This window comes from Typha angustifolia, chromosome 1 (genome assembly GCF_048772165.1).
Source record: "Typha angustifolia cultivar Huaian chromosome 1, ASM4877216v1, whole genome shotgun sequence".
Lineage (NCBI taxonomy): Eukaryota > Viridiplantae > Streptophyta > Magnoliopsida > Poales > Typhaceae > Typha > Typha angustifolia.
Window position 1 is genome coordinate 8,874,683 of NC_133239.1, and position 21,697 is coordinate 8,896,379.

Genomic DNA, 21,697 nt, shown 5'->3' on the forward strand with positions numbered 1-21,697 from the left:
AAGTTTACATGGTTCATAGAGCAGCGGGTCACCAGTTTGAATGGCTACCAAAGCATATAGCAGTATCTAATACAGTAATACTAGCAGGGTGAGCATTAAAAAAGACACGCCCTTCTTTAATTTAAGTATGGTAAAACTTTGCACAAGTACTGACTAACTTCTTGTTCACTACTTTGTCTGCAAAATTTGAGAATTATCTTGCCTTAGAAGCAGTTTCTCAATTTGTGACAAAGTTTTCAGAAGACAAAACCTGTATATTTTCTTCAGGTACATTGGGGCAAGCAGCAGAAACCACCCAAGAAACAGTAAAACTACTTTCTTCCAAAATAAGAAAGCAATGATGCTTGTCCATCCCCTGCATCTTTAGTCGCCCTTTCTTTCTTTTTCACTTGACTGTAGGGCAACATAGAAATGTTCTCCACTTTTATTCCTGAATCAGGTGTCGTTTCTTCCAATTCCCGTTTGATACCACAAGTCTCTCCTTGTATGGGCTCCTTGGGCAAGAGTATATCACTATTAGCAATATTTTCCTCCTTAATTGGTTCTCCAGATTCTTCTCCAGAAGGTTCTTCTTTCACACTATCAGAAGCATTCCTTTGTGTAAATTCCTTGGATAATTTCAGGTTTTTTTGCTCTGGCTGGTCAGTGGCATTAGCTTTTTTTGTGAAGAACTGTGATATTGGCTTGTCACCTGTGTATTTCAGTTGTATCTGTATATCGAATAGAAAATTATTTGCACAAAATAAAACAAAATCAGCAAGTTTTGTTAATAGAGTTCATAGTTCACTCTTTTAACAAAAACAACTCCTAGAAATCTGTCGATAGATAATCTTGTGCTTTGTCAAATGTATCTAGAGGACTTTTAGAGTATTCTTCTTTTTCTTACATCATGGACATGAACAGAGAAGTGACTTAATGCAAATAACCACTCTTAAAGATTCCAAACTAACCACTCTTGAAATTCTATTAAGATGTTCTATAAAGGTTAATTGTAACATTTTCAACTCATCTCCTCTATATCCTGTAGTTTGAATAAATCAGTAGGACAAAGAAGTATATCACAAGGGAGAAATACGAGTGACTGACATCACCAGTAAAGGATACCTCTATATTAAGCAGCTTTACCAACTAACAACTTATCCTAATTTTCCTTCCATCTTATCGTTAGTTGTGCCCTATTAAGAATAGACTGAAAGAAGGGTGTGTCAGCACTTGATGGTCTCACCTAGGCTGGGACTGAGGATAGATACATGTAGTCTTACCCTCATCTTTGAGAAGGTTGACATGTTGGATGAAAGGGGCAAGCTTTATTGTCACATCAAGTGATACCCTTGCTAGGCTCACAATCAAATAGTTGATGTGGTGATAGTTAAGCCATTCATTGGCCTACTAGAGTAGCTAATTGTTTACTATAATTCACCAGGTTTACCTGGCAAATGACCAAAAGACATCAGAGCAGATGCTTCATATGTTGACAAAACACAATCCCCAACTGTGCTCTGGTAGCATTTGCACTTCTTGTCCTATTGATTTCTTTTTGAAAAATTCTTTCTAATTATACATACAAACTAGGGGCGTCAACTCTTGAAGTTTTTAATTTCCTGAAAAGCTTAACCAAACCTAAAGATTCTTTTGTCGTTGATAACCCCTTGCTCAACCAAGAATTTGGGACAATATAAGATTGGACATCTTTCTCTGATACTATATTAATACTATCCTTATCATTAAAAATTATAATCATTACCATGGTTTTAACTTTTAAGAAGACACCAGAACCAAGAATACCTGTGAAAAGATTCAAGATTGCCAACAAAAATTTTCCTTTAGGCCACTATTAAGGTCTTCTCCCAAAGATGCATGCATACCTTGGAGATATTTGTACACAAAAAATTCCCATGTATATCACAATGTCCGGCAATCCATCATTGGACTGCTAGTTATTGTTAATCATACTCATTGTCATTCATTGTCTTAATGTCTTTACCCAATAACAAATGCATAGAGCTCCCCATCTTTTAACAGAAGCATGTGGAGAACCTTATTTATATGCCAAACCTCAGAGATGAAGTATAAAGATTGGAGTTAAATTTCTGTACTAGACCTTTTAAGGCAAGATATACATTGTTGGGCCATTATATAAACATCTCAGACTTTGTGGTTAATGATTATTTAATATGGTATCAGGGCCAAGTTATTTTTGGAGGTAATTAGTTCAAATCCCATTAAGCTTTACGTAATATCTCTCAGAATCTAGTGTATAGAAGCAGCATGTGAGAATGCTAAGGTATGATTTATATTGTTGGTCCACTACTTAACAGCTTAAAAGATTTGGGTCAACTGATTATCTGACAAAACTCATACTAATTAAAAGGTTAGGTCTTAAACACATCGCTACTTTTGTTTTGAAAAATTGGCACTGCTACTACATTTGAATATGTTCTACATATTGATGCATCTCCACATTAATTTAATCTCCAGAACTCATCTAAACTCTAGACCATATATTCTGACCCTACAAGAACCAAGACAATGTATGCTCTTTCATCTAGATAACATGAAAAGAAGGTATGACAAATCACAAATGTTAGAGAACAAAGGTGAAGAATAAGTTAATAACAGACTATAGTAGGCAAGAAACAGTAAATTTCGTGCAATACCCTAAAATAGCTTAAAATGCAGCAACATGCTTCAAGCTTGTGTTAGACTTGAAATCAGTTAGTTGATACTACTCTTCATACTTGCATAAGCTAACAGAGGAAAAAAAATATCCTACTCAATGTCAGTTGATACTACTCTTTATAGAAAAGTATTAACATTTCCACAGGTTTCAATATCAGTTGGATACATATATAAGATCAAATACCTCCTTGATGCACTCAGGGCCGTCGAAGGATGGCTTACCAACTGCAGTGGTTACAGGGTACCAAATCTAAGGAACAAAGTAATGCATGATTGAAGTAGTCATTAAATAAGAAAACTGTAACAATGAACCATAAATTAGTAGCAAATTGTCATACATTGCACACAAAAAGAAAAAAAAAGTTTTTTTTTTCATGTATACCCCTTCAAAGTTTCTTATTTGTGTGTATACCATTCTAGATTTCATATTTGTATATACACCTTTCAAAATCCATGGATTTTGTGTGGATACCTTCAGGTTAGTGTTCAATGATTATAAAATCTTAATGATTTAATAGACAGAAGACATCAATAATTAAATACCATTATCTGAAAAAAAAATGCATGTGAATAAGAGTATTTATGATTTTTTACGGTTCTTGATGAAATCTTATTGTTACATAGGTTTGAAGGGTATCGATGTAAAAAACCAAATGTTTTGAGGGATATCAGATACGCATGCAAATATCACCTTTATAAGGGAGTACACACAAATAAAAGGTTTTAAAGAGTATACTTGCAAAAAAAAAACCAGAAAAGAAAAGAATACGAATTTAGTCACAAGATTAGCTTCACCATGTTCCTACCAAACATTATCATTCCTAGAGGCTCCCATGAGGCAGCAGGATGATGTAGTTCTTGACTCTTGAGAATGACTTACCAGATCAGAACCCTCGTAAGGCCCGAGGATTGTTTCAAAATCCAGGGAGTTATTTAACCAAATACTGATGGAGTCCTTTTTCCCGAGGACCACAGGCATTCTATCTGCAGGTAAAATTCATAATAAGATAAACTAATATCATTACAATGAAAATAATCAACAAATATGAAGAGTTGATAGCATTGCAAGATTAGAAGAATTAAGCATCATAGATTAGGTATTATGTGATAGTAAGAATATCAAGATATCTCCATTGCTTCACAATAAATAAAAGGATAGATGAAGAACGCATGATAAAACATTTCATTTCAATCTTTAAGGCTTCCTTTTATCTATTTCCATTTGCATTTTAGGATCTTGCATAGCATCAGCAGAACCTGACATATGCATCAGTGATCTGTACATTAGATCTTTCAACTTCTTTTAAAAAAAATATGTGTTACTAGCTACGAAGAAAAAATTGACAACAAAACTAATGAGATGAGATTTATTACATATTGAAGAGGTTGCGTGCTCATCTTAAACTTACTCGAAACCGCATGAAGCAAGTTTATGATCGTAGCCATAGGGAGCAAGAGTTTGACATCAGTAATTGGGTGTTTGTGAGGGTGCAACCATATCAACAGGTGACCTTGTGTCCGATGCGTAACCAAAAGTTAACACATCGCTACTTTGGTCCGTTTCGGGTATTGGAGCGTATTGGTCCGATTGCATATCGTTTGGAGCTGCCCGAAGGGTCGAGAGTGCATCATGTCTTCTATGTTTCATTGCTGAAGAAGCGCATTAGAAATCATGAGATCGTTGGATCAGTTCTACCGGAGCCATTAGAGGAGATAGAGATCGTAGAGCCAGTTCATGTACTTGCTAGACGCCGACGATGACATGGTACCAGATTGGAGATGAAGATTCTAGTTGAGCGACTTGGCAAGCCATCTATCTGATGAGGCGACATGGGAGTTGGAGACTGACATCTTGGAGCGTTTTCTTAACTTTTCACCTTGAGGGCAAGATGGGGGAAGCATGGTGAGCTGATACACTTAGTTAGGATCTTTTTTTATTACATTAGTTGTTTATTTTTATTAAAATATAATTCATGTAGGTCGCGTTCGAACGAAAGAGGGGTCGCGCTCAAATGCCTACATTAGGTTCGCAAATACAGAGAACGCATATTGTGCGTTCGAACGCGGTCGGGCGAGTTCGAACGCTCACGTTCGAACGCTTGCATTGCGTTCGCACATACAGAGATGAAGCTTTCAGGTGTGTTTGAACGTGATCGGGCACGTTCGAACACGATCAATGGAAATCCTCTAGAATTAGAGTTTCATATTATTTTAGGATTTGTTGGCTAGCCTTTATAAATGTGGATGGCAGCCAAATTCATTATGATATTGGATTATTGATTTCTTGCCTCCTATTTTCTCTCTAGACTCTCTCTCTCCTTCCTCTTCACCATCCTTCCACCTCTACCGTTGGCAAGGTTTCTCCTAACTTCTAATCTCCCTCGTATATCGAGTCACCCCTCTTCTTTGTGATCTCGACCACTTCATTCCCTTCATCTACTTCCCTTAATCACATCCACAATCCACCCTCATCTCCATACCCATCCATAACCCTAACATCCACTTCACCCATCACCACCACCATCACCCATGTTCTTTCGTGTTTTCATTCCAATTGCAGTTCGAATCTGCGAAGGGCGTAAATACGAAAGTTGCAGATCAGGAAGTTAAGGATCCAACCCAATTGGTTTCGTAATTTTCTTACTACCGGAGAATATCTGACGAATATTTTTCCACAGTTGCGCGGACTGATTCGTATAATACATCCAGATCTTGAAGGAATCGTTGCGTGGCCTATTTTTAGTATGAGAACCCATCAAATTGGCATTAGAGCCCATCATTAATAAATTAACACAACACAAAGAAGCAAACCCTTATTCATGACGTAGAAGATTCAATCCAATCTCATATTATAGATTTCATCTTTTTTCCCAGTATGTCTCCTTCATTATAGATTTCATCTTCTTTCATTTTTAATTTTCATATGATGCAACAACTTATTTCGTCAATTGCCTCTCAGATATATCCCAAATTAGTGAATTTGATTATACACTGTTATCAAAAAATCGCAGCTTAGGATTATATAGCATATTGTACATTAAATCATCTTGATTGTCGAAATGGAAAGAGGTCAAGAATTTAAAATATAATGCAGCTCAACCAGACACTCTTACATTTTCCTAAATCAAATAAAATCTTCCACATAGATTATTACTTTCCTTTTTTAGCACATCTTTTTGTGCTCAGATATGGAATCATGCAGCTCAACCTGACACCCTTATATTTGTTCTAAATCAAGTAATATCTCCATCATAGATTATTACTTTGCTTTTCAAGCAAATCTTTTTGTACTTGTTTCCAAATCCAAGCCAAACCAATGTAAGTTTGAGAAAAGTAGAAAATGCTTTCCTATAAATGTCTTCTCCTCCTCTTGAATTTCATTTCACAGAGGAAAAATCTAGTGATGTATGTAACTTAGATGTCTTAATTAAAGTACTTGTAAGTCTATCACATAAAACCTCCAACTTTTCAAACAACGGATAGATATAACTCTACTTCATATTAAAGGGCCCAAACAAGCTAACCATGAAGCCACTCCAAAGCTGTTGAGGAACGGGTGGTTAAAATTGTGAAGGTGTGAAGAACCTCTCCTGTCAGCGAAAAAATGAAATGCATTAACACATCATAGGCACAAAATAAATGACTTTAGAAACTAGTGATAGTGAAAAAGAAAAAATATTTAAAATAAGAATGAAGAAACAAAAGCACCATGTTTGATAGGTTTTCACTGTTAATACTGATGTTGTAGGACCAAATATTCGTCATTAGTAGTGCATTTTCTTTGTTTTTACCAATATATCTTACATCAGCAGTGGCAGAGTTTCAACTACAGTTGTAGGACCAGATATACGTCATTAGCAGTGCATTTTCTTTGTTTTTACCAATATATCTTACATCAGCAGTGGCAGAGTTTCAACTACAGTTGGGTTCAGAATTTGTTATTTTGGCACTTTCCATGCTTTCAGTGGATTCAATCCAAGTTACCTTGAGTTAGAATAATTTATAAAAGAACAAAAATTTGAACAAAATCAATAGATAAAAAGCATATTTGAATTTAGAATTACATTATTTCAGACTGCATTGGTGGCGACCAAGTAAGAGAAAGTATTGCAACTCAAAATTGTAAGCAAACATTGCAGAGCATGATCAAATGTAGGCTAAATGAATTCAGCAATACAGATAACAAAATCAGTAAATGATCCCAAAGTCTTCTATTAAGACATAAGCAAGATTAAATCCAGTTCAATTTAAAGTTTAAACTTAGACAAACCAGCAAGCCTGAAATTTATGACTAAAAGATATGGCCAAAAAGAAAAATGAATCAATTACTAGACTTAGGTTAATCAAGAGCGGAGCCATGGACTAAGTCTTTGAGATGGACAAGTGTTGCACCCCATTTCATGGATCTCAAAATCAGCCGATCCTAAGTTGGATTTGTCAAACCGCATCAGGATCTGCCATAATTGTTACAGCGCATTGTAGATAGCACTACCACCTAGGTTATCTAAAGTACATAATGTCTTCCATGTATCTATGTTGAGAAAGTATGTGCCTAGTGCAAACTATGTGATCGACTTCGAGCTTTTAGAGATCCGAGAAAATCTATCTTATGAGGAGCAACCTATGAAAATTCTAGAGACTCAGCAAAGAAATCTTCGAAATAGGGTAATCTTCTTCGTGAAGATTCTATGGCAAAACCATAAGTCAGAAGAAGCAACTTGGGAGCGTGAAGATGAAATGAGGGAAAAGCATCCAGAGCTATTTCCTCAATCTTCATAGCGTCTATTACGGTATTACCTTATTCTTTTATTACACTAATCTTAATTTCGAGGACGAAATTTCTTTTTGTTGAGAATAATTGTCAAAACCAGAAACAAAAAAATAAAATAAAATAAAAATAAAAATAAAAATAGGGGTTGAGAGAGGAGGGTGCACGTGCTCTGCACGTGCAGCCCCTCCCCTCTCCCTCTCCGGCACGCAACTAGGCGCAGAGAGAAATCGCGCCTAATCCGGATTGGATTAGGTCTGGATTTCTCTTCTAATCTATAAATTTCACTATAATCCTCTTTCTCTCCTTAAGGCCCCCCCCCCCTCAGCCTTCTTCTCCTCCACCGTTTTCTTTCTTTTCTCACCGACGGAGTCACACCGTGGAATCGGCCTGCCGGAGCGTCGTCGGAGCCATCGGAGACCATCTCGTGACTCCTTCGTAAGCCTTCTCCCACCCCTCAAATTTAATTAAAGTTTAATAGAGTAAAACGAAAATACCTAATTTGGGATTTCGGCTTCACCGACAACTCACGCCGGTCGGCGGCTTCGGGTCGCTGTTGCTCGTATGCCAAAGACTTGCGTCGTCGACCTCGTGTCATAGGCACACTCCCCTGAAGTCTTCATGGCTTGAGGTGTGGAGGAGACGACTCCAGGGCCGCCGGCCATGGAGTCGAGCTGTCAACCTTCATCTACGGTTCCTCCTCCACCTCTCATGGTATGCTGAGTCGCAAGAGTGTCGAAGAGGTTAGGGTGCGGCCGGTGGTTCATCGCCGGCGGTGACCGCCGGCACCTTTTCTCGTTTCCTCTCTCTTTTCCTTTCTCTTTTTCTCCCTCTCTCTCTCTCTTCGGTTTGGAGAAGACAGACTCGGGCAACCCGAGTCTGGCTTTCTCCCATTAAGTGATTGGATTCAGGTCGGGTTGGATCCGAATCCAAGGAACCCGACCCGAACTAATTTAAATTGGATGGGCTGCGGCTAACCCGTAGCCCAATCCATTTTCTTTTGGTTGGGCCAAGGCCCGATTAACCTCTTTTTTTTAAATGGGCCGGGCCAGCAGTAGCCCAGCCCAATCCAATGGGTAAATTTGAACCCATTTTTAGTTTTTTTGGTTTTTAAATTTTAAAAATATTGTTATTATTCAAATTAAAAATTTGATTATTATTTATTATTTAAGGTGGTGATTTTTAGTACGTGAGCTAGAGATTTGAGATTTTGGTTGTCTTGCCTAGACTCAGGTGAGTGGATTCACTCACATGTTTATTTTATCGTATTTCGTATCTTTGTCGGACCATGTAAATTTTCTGTGTGCAATTTATTTATTTCACCCTTACGTGTAAAAATTAAATTCTTGCGATTTCTGTGTGCAAATCTATTTATTTCACCCATACGTGCGAAAATTTAATTGTTATATTTACTGTGTGCATTTAATTATTATATTCAGTGCATCACCATACTTCGTGCAAATATTGAAATTTGTGAAAAGAAAAATAAGACTAGTATTGGTATGACTTAGAGAACAGTCCCGGTATAAATCATTTACGATTTTCTGTGGTGACTCAAATCTATCTGGAAGTCCAGGGGAAAGTCCTAAATTAGATCACTGCGGTGACTTTCTTAAGTGACTCTGGCAGAGTTAAAGAACAGTTGTAGAATGAATGAGAAAATTTCCTAGGTGACTCTAACTTCTCTCAACGGTTAGAGAAAAAGACAGAGTATGTTGATCACATGGTGATACCCTCTGATGACCCTAACCGGATCAGCTATGAAGAAAAGTCCCGAACGTCATCTCGATGTGACGTCTAGTTGATGTGGATCAATAGGGTTTAGACCCATTGAGACATATAACAGTATAAATATCAAAAAGATGTTAATATGTTGAAAACGTGCAAGGTTACAAGTTGTGGCATCTTTCTATTGTTATCATTGTTATTATTTAGAGAGCATGCCTATTGCATATTGTGATGGATATTGTTGTTTTATGTTTAATTTATTCAGCATTAATATGAATTAAAATTTATTTGGTTTTCGAGTGGATTCCACTCACTGAGCTATAGTTATTGGCTCATGGGTTCTATTGTTTTTGTATTTGTTTATTTATTTCAGGTAATAGCCAGCGGGGCGACTGAGCGAGATATACCCGGACTTCACCTCCACTTAGGATTCACCTATTTACATTTCCGCTCTTTTAGATTTTATGTTTTAGATTAGAAGTTTTATTCATTTAGTTTAGAGACTATAAAACATTAACATTGTTTTATCTTTATTGCAATTAGTTTGAAAATTTTAATAAAGCACATTCTCATTTTATTTATTTATTTTGCCATCGTACACATAGAGAGTATTAATAAGGCTTCGTGCATCTCTAGCATATTGAGATGCATGGCCGGTCATGATTCCTATTTTGAGTCGTGACAATAACTGATCCTGTTCCCAACCTGGAACCAGTTTGGTGACTGGTTTCGATTTGGGAACTGTTGGTTTCGACCATATCAGCCAATCCGTCTCGTCCGTATCAACCAAAACTCGACAGTTTTGACTGAAACTAAATTTTTTAACATTCAAGTTGAATGTAAAATATATATCCAACTTAAAATGTTAGTAATTGATATCCTCAACTATCTTCTTCTTCAAATTTTTAGTTTTATCCTCTTTTTGTCACACACATACTCTCCTCCCACCCTCACACTTCAACTTAATTCACGCCCACTCCCATAAGTCCCATTGGCTATTCCACACTTTTGTGAACTCGAGTGACTATTGTTTTTTTCTCATTTCTTAGTTTTCTTTTTCACTCACTTTTTAATTCCTCTTTTCTTATTGTCATTGTTGTTCTGCAGTAGTAATTTACGAATATAAAATTAGATAAATTCAACGGAATTCATTATAGTTTTGAGTGATTTTTCCTTTAGTTTTTAGGCTTATATGTGACTAATTTTTATTTTCTTAATTTGTTGTTATTTTTTTTAGAAATTTTCCTATATTTTAAATAATATTTAGAATTTTACATAATTTAAAGTAGTATGATTAGATACAGGCGGCCGATATATATCAATTTTTTCTAACGACCGATCCTAATTCTGATACCAAGTTTTGAAACCTTGACCTATTTAGATTGCAACAAAATAAAGACAAAAAAAAATACACAATTTGGTAGAAAGGTTGCGATTCTTTATTGATAGTAAAGGAAAGTGTAAGACATGCCAACGACAAGAAAGCTAGAAGACCAGGAAAGCAATCGAGGGCAAAATGAATACCATTGAACCATTAGCACTTCTATTGCAAAATTGGCTCACTTAATGTTTTTCAATAGTTCTCCTATACTTTGTGGAGCATTATATTTTGAAACTAAGCTCATTTGAGTTTTGGCCCACAGTCCAGAAGGGCATGGCCTAGGCAATGCATGGGCAAACCTAAAACTAGTGTTACAACGACATTAGTATTGCGATCCCAAGATAACTTCGCAAAGAAATCTTGAAGGAACCAAAAGACACTCAAAAATAGGCAAAAGACATGGGGTTGGCAACCCATTTACAGACTCAAAAGCATTGAATACAATAGGACCGACATTGGGAACATAATGGTCCTAACAGTGGGCTAAAGATAGGTCTAAATTTAAAGAACTCATAGATGGCTGCAAGACTTAGGGCCAAAATAAGGTATAAACAATAGTGGAGTATGGTTGGATCTCACCTATTGTGAAAGTGTGTAGCTTTAAGCCTTCGCTTCAGCTTTAACTCCGGGCAACAATAATCCTTGTTATATTGCTGGAAATCCCTTAAAACAGCAAATACATAGAAACGAAGCATAGTGATAAGGTGGATTGACAAGAAACCTACAAAAATTATAGAGAGTTTTGTAGAGAGGATATAAAAAGGTGGAAATCCACAAGGACTCTGAAAGGGAGTAGAGTAGAATGAAGAATAGGTGAGACGTTTATGTGAAGAATACAAGTGTTTGATAACCTTTCAAAGATGATCCTCCACTAGAAGCTGCTTGGGGTTCACGAAGAGAAATGGACACCAAAGGTCTTTTTCGGGAGGTCCAATATAAGGATATTAAGGAGTTATGTTAGGAAGTTATGGAGTTACATTGGAAAGTTCAAGGGTTTTTTGGGAAGTTGAAAAGTTAAGAAAAAGTCTAGAGATTTCTAGAAGATTCCCAAGACGTTGAGGTAGCCTACTAACCTAACTTTACCTAGCTTGCTGCCAAGTCTAATAACCTATGACGCACAGATACAGATACAGGGATACGGCAATACAGATATGGGATATAACGATACGGATATGGGAACACAGTAAATTCCTAAAAGCAGGATATGAATACGACATGGACATGACAATATAAGATAATAAATAATATAATTTTAATCTATTGTCAACCAATATAATGACAACATCCCAGAAATGATAACATAAAAAAAAGCTACAAATAACTTAAAAACGTATCAAAGTCATATCCGAGCCAGATCAAAAAATTGGAAAATAAATATTGGATACTCCTCCAGCTATATCTGATATGTATCAGGCCATATCGAGGTCGTATTAGGGTCTAATACGTATCTAATATCGATACGAGAGGTAAACTAAGTATCCATACTTCATAGCTAATAATCGATCCATTGACCAAATAAAATAATACAGACATCCCTGCACATTAGGCCAATATTATTATTGTTCAACTAAAGTAAATAAATAATCTAATTAAAAGTTAATGTCACATCAAAAAGGAAAGAGCTAGAAAACATATACAGTATGGCATGCAGTTGAAAGTTAATAATACAGATATTGTTGGCCATTAACACAATCATAGGCACAGTAACACAGCAGCATAAGAATTAACCACAATAACCAAACATGGATGTGATCACATTGTCCGAGGGGTAAGAGAGCTATTTACTTGGCTGAAGAAAATGAATCAAGTCTGTACGATCATATCGCCTATGTTACCTCTAAAGTCTAAAGTGGCATAGTTTGCTCCAAGTTACTAATATTTTAGGAAAAGGAGATAAGTGGCAGAAATAATTGTTTGCAATAGAAGGATACCAGGAATGCAACCTAGTTCGAAAATAACCATCATGTGCACGGAACATGGCAGACCCTCAAAAAGTATGAACTTTTGAACTGCACCCCAGTCTGAACATAAGAATTGTTTTCATCAACCCTTTATAGGTTATAGGAACTAATATCAAGCTTTCACCAATAACTCTGGAAACCTAATGCAGCTAAAAAATGATGTTTGTTCAATGATTGTCAACTACCAGATCTGCTGGTATGCTACATTCATCCTAGACCATAAGCAAAAATCTTCATAAAGCCAGTCAGTCAACTGATCCTTCAACTGGAATCCACGGTGGTACCCCATGTCTATCTGTATTTACAGGCATCATTAGAAATAACATGCCAATTTTTTCCTGATATCTAATGTCCTATAAATCTTCTTATTATTTAGTGATGTCTTGCCACATCATCACTTAAACTTTTCCACAAGAAATACAAGGTCCTCTAGTGCACTAATCAAGGTTAAGTAAGCTCTAGGAAGAATTGACAGATATTCATGATGAAACATAGTTTAAAACCAAGAGTCAATATAAAATCGACCCTCTAGAATTCATTGCCTCATTTTAACCAAAGGATTGTCAATGGAGCGTTCCACCTTACTGGTTATGATTTAGGCTCCTGTAACCTAGTAGCACCCATCCAAAAGTTCCTAGAAGCATGAAAAGAATTAATGGAGTACAAACATAATAATTTGTAAGCATTATGCTTATCTCAATCCCACATCTTCTCCTTTTCTGGTCAGACACTACACTATGCAATAAAAATACAAATTTTCATCTCCATGATACGCTGACCATTACATATAAAATTTCTAACTTATACACCCTACACAGATCATCCTGTAGAATCTTTTTCAAGTAATCAATTAAGAACAGAGGAATTATGTCTGAGTCTCTTAACAAATCTTGCTTTTCTGCTCCTTGCCAAGTTATCTATCAATAGGACCTCATGGAATTAGTCGACATTCACAGGTTTCCTGCTTTCTTAGTCATTGTAATCTTGCTTTTAAAGCTTAGTCCTCAAGGACCTACATATGAAAAATGTTACGTAACTATCCAAAAGAGACTGACTTCTAGTGTGGAAGAAAAATGGTTTGTGATGCTAAAATGGCATTACGACCTTTACTATAATGATGCCATCCATAGATCAAATCAGAAAACCGAACAATCCCACTACATCAGGACCCTTTCAACGTTCTTTTTTTCAAATAAAAATTCATTGGCGCCAAGCGTGAGGGACGACAGAGACAATGCCCTTCAGTCAAACAAAAACGGAGAAAGCTCTTCAAGTGTGGCATGGAGAAGACCTACCTACTCTGCTCCCCATTGCATAAACCTGTACCTGCCTCTCGAATTAAATTAGCCCAAAGTGTGCGTTCATGAACCCATGCTAAAGTTTCACAGCTGCAACAGGAGCTGAATATGCAATAGCAATCCAAGGTCGCATACCCAAACAGAAACTAAGTTCCCACTCATGACCCATGTAACAAGCTACACCAAGTAAGAAGTGTTGAACAATTAATTCATAAGGACCACCATTGTATAACCACTCATCAACAGATGCTGTAACAACTAAAAAAAATTATAAAAAAAATTTAGGAAGAAGAGGGCACACGTGCCCTGCACGTACAATCCCCCTCCTTCTCAGTAACGCATCTAAAGTGGCTACGGGATTTCCGACCACTCCAAATCAAAATCTGATTATGGATTAGGATTAAAACCTAACATATAAATTAAAAATCATAATCCTATCTTATTAACCCACCTTAGCCTCCCCCTTCTTCCTCCCTTACCATCAGAGTCGTCGTCGTGGAATCAAACTACCAAAGTGCCGCTGAAGCAATCGAAAACTACCACGTGACTCCTCGGTAAGCCCTCTCCCACCCTTTAAAATTAATTTAAGTTTAATAGATTAAAATTGAAATACCTAAATTAGAGGATCGCGGCTTTGTCAGCTAATCGGGTCGACTGACGACCTCGAGTCGTTGTCGCTTGTGCACTGGAGCTCCGTGTCGATGGCCTCGTGCAATGGTTTCCTTCTGGGAGAGCTCTCATGGCTCAAATCACCACCGGCCAAAGAATTAGGTCATTGGTCATTGCCGGTGGCTTTTTCGTGGAGTCGATGTGGTTGTGATGAGGGCTTCGGTGAGGTTGGCAAGCTGCCGACGATAGTGGTCGTCGGCGATTTTCTCTCCCTTTCCTTTCCTCCCTCTCTCTTCTTTCTCCCTCACCGATCTCATTGGGTTCAACCCGAGCCAATCCTTTTCTTCTCTCGGGTTCGGGGTTGTGGACCCGACCCAACCCTTTAATAATAAGTCATGGGCTATAGGCTGACCTACAGCCCAATTCTTTGTTGGCTTTGGGTTGAGCCTTGGCCAAGCCCAATTAGTAAGAGCTAAGAAAGTGGGCTGCAGAACAGCTGCAGCCCAACCCAATCTAATGTGTTTTATTCAACCTATTGTAGCCATTTATTTTAGTTTTAAAAATTCAAAAACTTTATAGGGGATAAATTAAATTTTCTATTATTTCTGTATTGTTTAAAGATGGTGATTTTTAACACATGGACTATAGACCTAGAGATTTCAATTGTTTTATCTAGACTCAGATGAGTGGGTTCACTCACATATTTATTTATATTATATTTCATACCTTTATCAGACCATGTAATTCTTTGCAAATTTATTTATTATATTTTCTGTATGTAATTTAATTATGATAATTTAGTGCATCGCTATACTTTATGCAAATTGTAAATTTTTGTGCAAGAAAAATATAACTAATATTGATATGACATAGAGAACAGTCCCAGTATAGATTACTTGCGACTTTCTGTGGTAACTCAAGTCTAACTAGAAGTATAAGAAAAAGTCATATTTTAAACCACTATAGTGACTTTCTTACGTAACTCTGGCGGAGTTAGGGAATAGTCTTAGGATAGATCAAAAGACTTTCTGAGGTGACTATAATCTCTCTCAACGGTTAGTAGAAAAGACAGGGTGTATTTATCGTACAATGGCACCTCCTGATGATCCTAACCGGATCAGCTATGAGGAAAAATTACAAGCGTCATCTTGAGGTAACTTTAGTTGATGTGGATCCACAGGGTATAGACCTATTGAAACAAATGACATTATTATTTTTTAGAAAGATTTTAATATATTGAAACTGAGCAACATTACAAGTTATGACTCTCTATTGGTTGTTATTTTAAGAGCATGCTTATTAGAAATTGTCATTTTATATTGCTAAACTTGGGTTTATTTAACACTATAAAATTTTAGAATTATTTAGTTTTCAAGTGGATTCCACTCACTAACCTATAGTTATTGGCTCATATTCTAATTTTTTAAGTAATAATTAGCATGACGGCTAAGCGAGATGCACCAGAACCCTACCTCCACTTAGGATTTACCAATTTACTTTTCTATTCCTTTAATCTTATGTTTTAGACTGTTTGTTAATTCAATTCACTTAGAGACACATTAATTATAACATTGGTTTCATTATGATTAGTTTAAAATAAATAAAGCAAATTCTCTTCTTTTATTTATTCTTGTCATTGTGTACTTAGAAAGTATTAATAAAGCTTCGTGTATCTCAAGCATATTAAGGTACATAGCCGATCATAATTTCGATTTCAGATTATGACAGATGCTGCTTCCCATATTGGGTAAAAATGCAACCCAATAGCTGCAGAAGTGAAGACAAAGTGTGCCCCGTTTTCCTAATAAGACTATATCCAGGTAAAATTATGTGGAACTTTTTAGCTGAAAGTTGTAGATAAAGTCATAAAGGTTTAAGGCATAATGGAGAGGGTACAATTTCATTTGTATTATAGATTAATAATTGCATAGACGAGGTAGAAAATAATGAAAGATGTACAACCAAAAGATGATTCTTGTGTTGATTAATGGTTGAGGTCATGCACAACTTTCAAGTTTTGAGTCCAAAGAAGTGATCTTTAATGCCTAATTGGAACGGAATAGAAAAAAGAAGATATTGCAAGTGCTCAATATTACTGCTTTACAAGTGAGATAAATCACATAAAGAAGATGCTGTTCAAAATTTTTGATTGGTAAGCAAAAGAAGATCACTGACCTTCTGAGTTTTTCCAGGAATCGTAAAGAGCAGCAAGCACAAGTGGCCGATGATCTTTAAAATGTATGTAGTATGGCTGCTTCTTGGAACCATCCTTTTTCCACTCATAGAATCTACATTCCAACATTTCTAACATGGTTACAAAGTATATTAAACCAAATAAAATATAAAATGATAAAATTAACATTATGTCCAATTATAAGCAAGAAACTTAGAAATGCAGCCTAAGCTACATAACGGTAATATAGTCTGAAAAATGCACCAACCATGGGGAGTCATGAATGTAATAAGTTGTAGAAATGGTTTGGCAACCACATAATACAGATATCAACTTATTGGACGCAACAATTTTATCATAATGGGAATTGGGAAAGCATAATTTTGAAGGAGGATGAAAGTGACTAAGATTCTAAATAGTTTAGACTATGGTTATTAGTTACATTTTTATTTTTGAATGCACTGTAGCAATCACTATGGCAGAGCACTATTAATGGTACCATAGCAGTGAACAGTGTCAAGGAACATGCTATTATATTTGGAAGGAGACCTAAATAGTGTAATTAGGATTTCATTAGGTCAAGGATAGCTGTGCTTATAGCATGACATGTGCTGCAAGAGTAGAGACTCCACCCACCGCCGACCCTATGCAAGAGAAACAAAAAAGAGGAGAAGAGAGAAAGATTGCTCGCCTTCAACCTCACCCTCGCCACTCACCATCACTGTTGCCCTCTCCCGCTCCGCAACTTAAGTTAGATCTATAAAACGAATTGTTTTTATTAGACTCAACCAACTTCCATCGTCTTCTTCTTCCCCGGGTTAAAGCATAGGAGAAGAGAGAGAAAGGACGATAGCAATAGTGACGACAATGGTGACGGCGAAGGCGAAGGCCACGGCGAGCCGCGAGGGTAAGGGCAAAGGCAACGGTGGGGGCGATCAGAGGGACGCGGCAATCTCGTGCCATATGCCGATACACCACCAGTACGGCTATTGTTGGATTAGATTATCTAAAAAGTTTTATTAGATTAGATTAAAGTTTGTTTCTTAGAAAGTAGGCTTTTCCTATAAATGACTATTAGAGGCTTAAAATTATAATGAACAATAGAATTATGAAAGAAGTTTCTTTTGGCTAACTATGTCATGTTATCTCTCTCTTTTTTCTGTCATCTTTTTATCTCTAGAACAATACCTTGTCTCTCTCTTCCTTTCCATTTTCTATCTTTTTCTCATCTCTTTATTCATCTTCATTGAAAGGTCCACCATCACAAGTAGGACTCCTACTTTGTCCTATATCACATATAATGAGCTAAACAAATGAAAACCTTTTAGTTAAAAAATGCCTAACGAAATTGATGCTGTGTTGTAAGAATTTGAGAGAACATATTCTGCAACACTACTGTCAAAGTATTAACTATATCATATATGACAATCAGATAAACTGTAGTCCTAGCTGTTCTAGTTACGAACTGATGCAAGCAGGTTGAGAAAATAAAATACAGTTCAATTTGAGAAATCTCTACCAATAGAGCTCCCAGAATATGCGATGTCATGAAAACAGACTAATGGAAACTACTGATTTCTGCTCAATTGGGAACTTCAAGAATGACGATGACAGGCTTATTTGCTATGATACTATGCAATGGGACCAGATCTTAATCACATTTACTGGCTCTTTTCTATTGGAATTTTTTTGGAAAATCAAATCACATTTTCTTTCAAAATTCCACATTCTGAGTGAACAATTTAGGCTGCATAGGTTTAGAGAGTTATGCTTGGATCACTAATACCTTGAATTCTTTGAGCAGGCCTACAATTTGTGTAATTGAGATTTAAAGGGTAAGAAAGTAACTGCAAGAAGGGAAAAAAGAGAATCGAAAAAGTGCAATAAGGACAGGAAAATAAAAACAATAAGTACTTGCCTGGATCTACAAACAATAATTTATTTTTCTGGAAGTGAAACCACATAGGAGACTGAAAACACCAACCCAATTGGCTATTCCTATTTCCCTTGTATCTTTGTGACAAGAATAACACAATGACTTTGCCACCCAAAAGACTTGAAAACCAATAATCTTATGTAAGAAAACTTGTTTAATTTGGTACAGGGAATATTGAATGCCTGATCAGTTCCAATAAAACATCAACTGTGCTATCCCAACATATGAGATACTAAAATTATTCTACTAAAAGATATTACTACTGAACAAGAGGAAACAAGACAAAAAGGAAGAGAATAAAACAAAAGGATGTTTTCAAGAAATATATTTTCCTTCAAGAAGAATCTCATCAATTTGGAAAAAGAACATCCAGACTAATTGGAAGAGGAAAGAAAAAATTGGAGAAATCTAATCTTTATCATACCCTTCTACTGCCACAATGCATCTATTGGTAGGAATAAGACGCCGAAATGAAGCTTTCTCCTTTATGGACTCTGACCTGGCATTAAACTGCATATAGGAAATAATTATGAAAATTCTACTAGGCAGGCGCCATAAGCTTCTAAAATAGTACATTGTAACCACAAAAAGGTTCAAGAAAATGGTTCAGATGACAGAAGGTTTCTTATTTAATGAGCAAAACAACATTCTATGTGATCCATCAGCAGAAATAAGTTATGACGGTGCATCTAGTTAAGTATCTTCGCAGTCCTTACTATTTCCTTCCCAAAAAATCAATGTCTTTTCTTCTTATTTTCTTTTTCTCTTCTTTCCTTTTTTTTGTTTTGATAAAAAAAAAATTACACTAGCAGGCAGGCTACCCAACTCAGGATGAAAATGGGTCAAACAATGTCTGATCCAACATAGTTGAGATTTGCTGAATATGGACTTAGATTTCCTCGTCTTTCCACATCCATATTCAAACAGTCTTATCTAGATATGGGTATGAGTTGAAGAATACTATCTGAATATATATTTCTGTATATATGTATTTAAAATTTACAAGAATAGTGAAAACAGATAAGAATAAAACTTACTTTTGCATTTCCATGTAATTGTCTAATCTGTTTCTCTTACACATTGTGTAATAGATTTGACTAATTTCATATTGTCCATGGCTTTACAAATCTAATATGTATATATCTGACACCCAACCCATATCCATGTTAAGGGAATATTGGTAATCAATTTTGCAATCCATTTATTTTTCATATCATATTTTTATCCAGAGAAGAAAATTGGATAAGGATATGGTTTTTTACCACCGTCCAATTCATAACCTCAGTTTCTATTCATGGCACAACTCTTCTTTCTTGGGGCTTAGGAAGGCTCTCCAAAGATATAATTTTTACTGTGCCAGGTGGAATTATTCTTCTCGTTTCTATTGTTTCTGGCAAACACTTTCAAATGACTATTAAATGGTCACCAGAAGAACCTCAAACTACTAACATCCGGTAACAGGACCAACTCTATTCAATATCCACTCAAAAAGCTTTCTTCACATTCAAATAAATAAAATCCTATGTCCAAGGAAGGAAACCCAGACGAAGGTTATTCAACAACATATTTACCAGAAATTACGACCGTACAACATTAAGGACCAACTCGTGGCCAAAATTCAGCCCTCTTGCTAGCACAAAATACATATATGAACCCAGAATCACAAAAGAAAACACAGAAACTCTACAGCCTATCAAAATTTTCCATCACCATGGATCACCTTAGATCTAACCATGCTTTGTTTGTAATGTCAGAAAGAAAAGAAGCATCTTTTGTTAGTTCTCAAATTGCAAAGTAAACATCAAAGGAGAAATGGGACTTAATTACCATCTTATAGTGATCGGGCTTCTCGGCCTTCTTGGTAAAACTCGGGACGAGCCCCCACTTCATACAATGGATGACAGCCTTCTCTCCCCCGGCCGCCTTCTCCTTCCGCACCACCGGCATGTACGCCCCCGGTGACACATTGTACGAGGGCCTGTAACTGCAAAAATAACTCCAAACGTCGACTCAGCTCATCTGAACCGAAGCAGCAAGAAGACGAGAACGCGTCTAAGCTTGCAAGTGTGCAAAGGGAGGTGGAGTTACCGATCGATTTGGTAGGTTTGGATGGAGTCGTCGCCGCCATCGCCGAGGTCGCAAGCTCTCGCGACTCGGTCGGGGTTTAGGGTGCAACGAGCTCTCCCGCACATCCCAGTCGCTCGTCTCTCTCTCTCACACACACTCGAGTCTACAGGGAATGAGCCGCGGGAAAACATTATAAAGAGAGAATTGGGGAACAGAGCGGTTTGATCATCCCTTTGATGGAAGGCACGTCACAATAAGCTATACAGCGATGTTGTTACCGCAGTGCCACGAGAGCTTACAGCGATGTTGTTACCACAGGGCCACGAGACTTTTTGAACAAAATAGCATTCTTTCTAAATTAATTTACCGAAACGGACCACCCCTCGAGAGGCTCAAACTTATTATTAAATTGGATCAGATTTACTGTTGCTCTAAATGAAATGATTATTCTTTTAGTGTTTACGGCATGAGATAAAACGCTAACTAATTAAGCATTGTCACCTCATGAAGAAACACCGAAGACTTCGACGTTTACTCATGACCACACAATTACCTCTATTAGATTATCCTAAATTCCTCTGTAATTAAGCGCTTATAAGAAACGTCGTAGAGTTCAACATTTTAAAATAAGATGCTTATCAATTCAACATTTTTACCGGTGCACTAGAAAACACTCGAAATATTATTTTGTGGCGAATTAGCTGAGTATACAAGAGAAATGTTGTACAGTTCAACGTCTTATAGTAAGATGCTTATCAATTAAGTGTTTTTATCAGTGCACCCGAAAATATCCAAAACATCTGAAACATTGTTTTGTGACAAATTAGTTGAGTATATAAGAGAAATGCTAAAAGGATCAGCATTTTACTTAAGGAAAGATGATAGCGTCTTCCACGACTTAGAAGCCCCATCCCCTTCTTCTTCCTCCTCCCTTATTTTATTTCTTCGAACCATGTGTGACCAACAATTCTTTCTCCTCCTTCCTCACACATAACGTCCTCCTCCTTCAAAACCCCTAACTATAGGAGGCCCAAGAAAACTAGTGTAAGAATTGAAAAGAAAAAAAAAACAATCTCTTGGGAAAAAAAAATAATCTC

At 36.6% G+C, this 21,697-nt stretch overlaps 1 protein-coding gene across 2 annotated transcripts; it reads right to left on the bottom strand.

The window, feature by feature from the left end:
* Nucleotides 1–95: 95 nt before the first annotated feature.
* On the bottom strand, nt 96–20,805 carry LOC140774886 (uncharacterized). 2 transcript variants are annotated; one of them, XM_073118097.1, is made up of 8 exons: nt 20,622–20,804; nt 20,361–20,517; nt 18,958–19,043; nt 16,600–16,712; nt 6,204–6,269; nt 3,560–3,663; nt 2,864–2,929; nt 96–710 (listed from the first exon to the last, which is right to left on the bottom strand). In XM_073118097.1, the coding sequence occupies exons 1-8, from the start codon at nt 20,789–20,791 to the stop codon at nt 312–314; spliced, it is 1,161 nt and encodes a 386-aa protein (XP_072974198.1). In that variant the 5' UTR covers nt 20,792–20,804; the 3' UTR covers nt 96–311. The 2 variants fall into 2 exon arrangements, with proteins under 2 accessions (XP_072974198.1, XP_072974273.1); XM_073118172.1 differs by lacking the exon at nt 2,864–2,929 and having other exon boundaries at nt 20,622–20,805.
* Between the last annotated feature and the right edge of the window lie 892 nt (nt 20,806–21,697).

What these genes read in the sequence shown, in the direction of transcription:
- LOC140774886 (XM_073118097.1), bottom strand. Translation starts at nt 20,791, where the DNA reads ATGTTTTCCCGCGGCTCATTCCCTGTAGACTCGAGTGTGTGTGAGAGA. An exon ending in CAAACCTACCAAATCGATCG is followed by an intron (nt 20,518 to 20,621) that starts GTAACTCCACCT and finishes TTATTTTTGCAG; the next exon opens with TTACAGGCCCTCGTACAATG. An exon ending in GCCCTGAGTGCATCAAGGAG is followed by an intron (nt 711 to 2,863) that starts GTATTTGATCTT and finishes TTCGATATACAG; the next exon opens with ATACAACTGAAATACACAGG.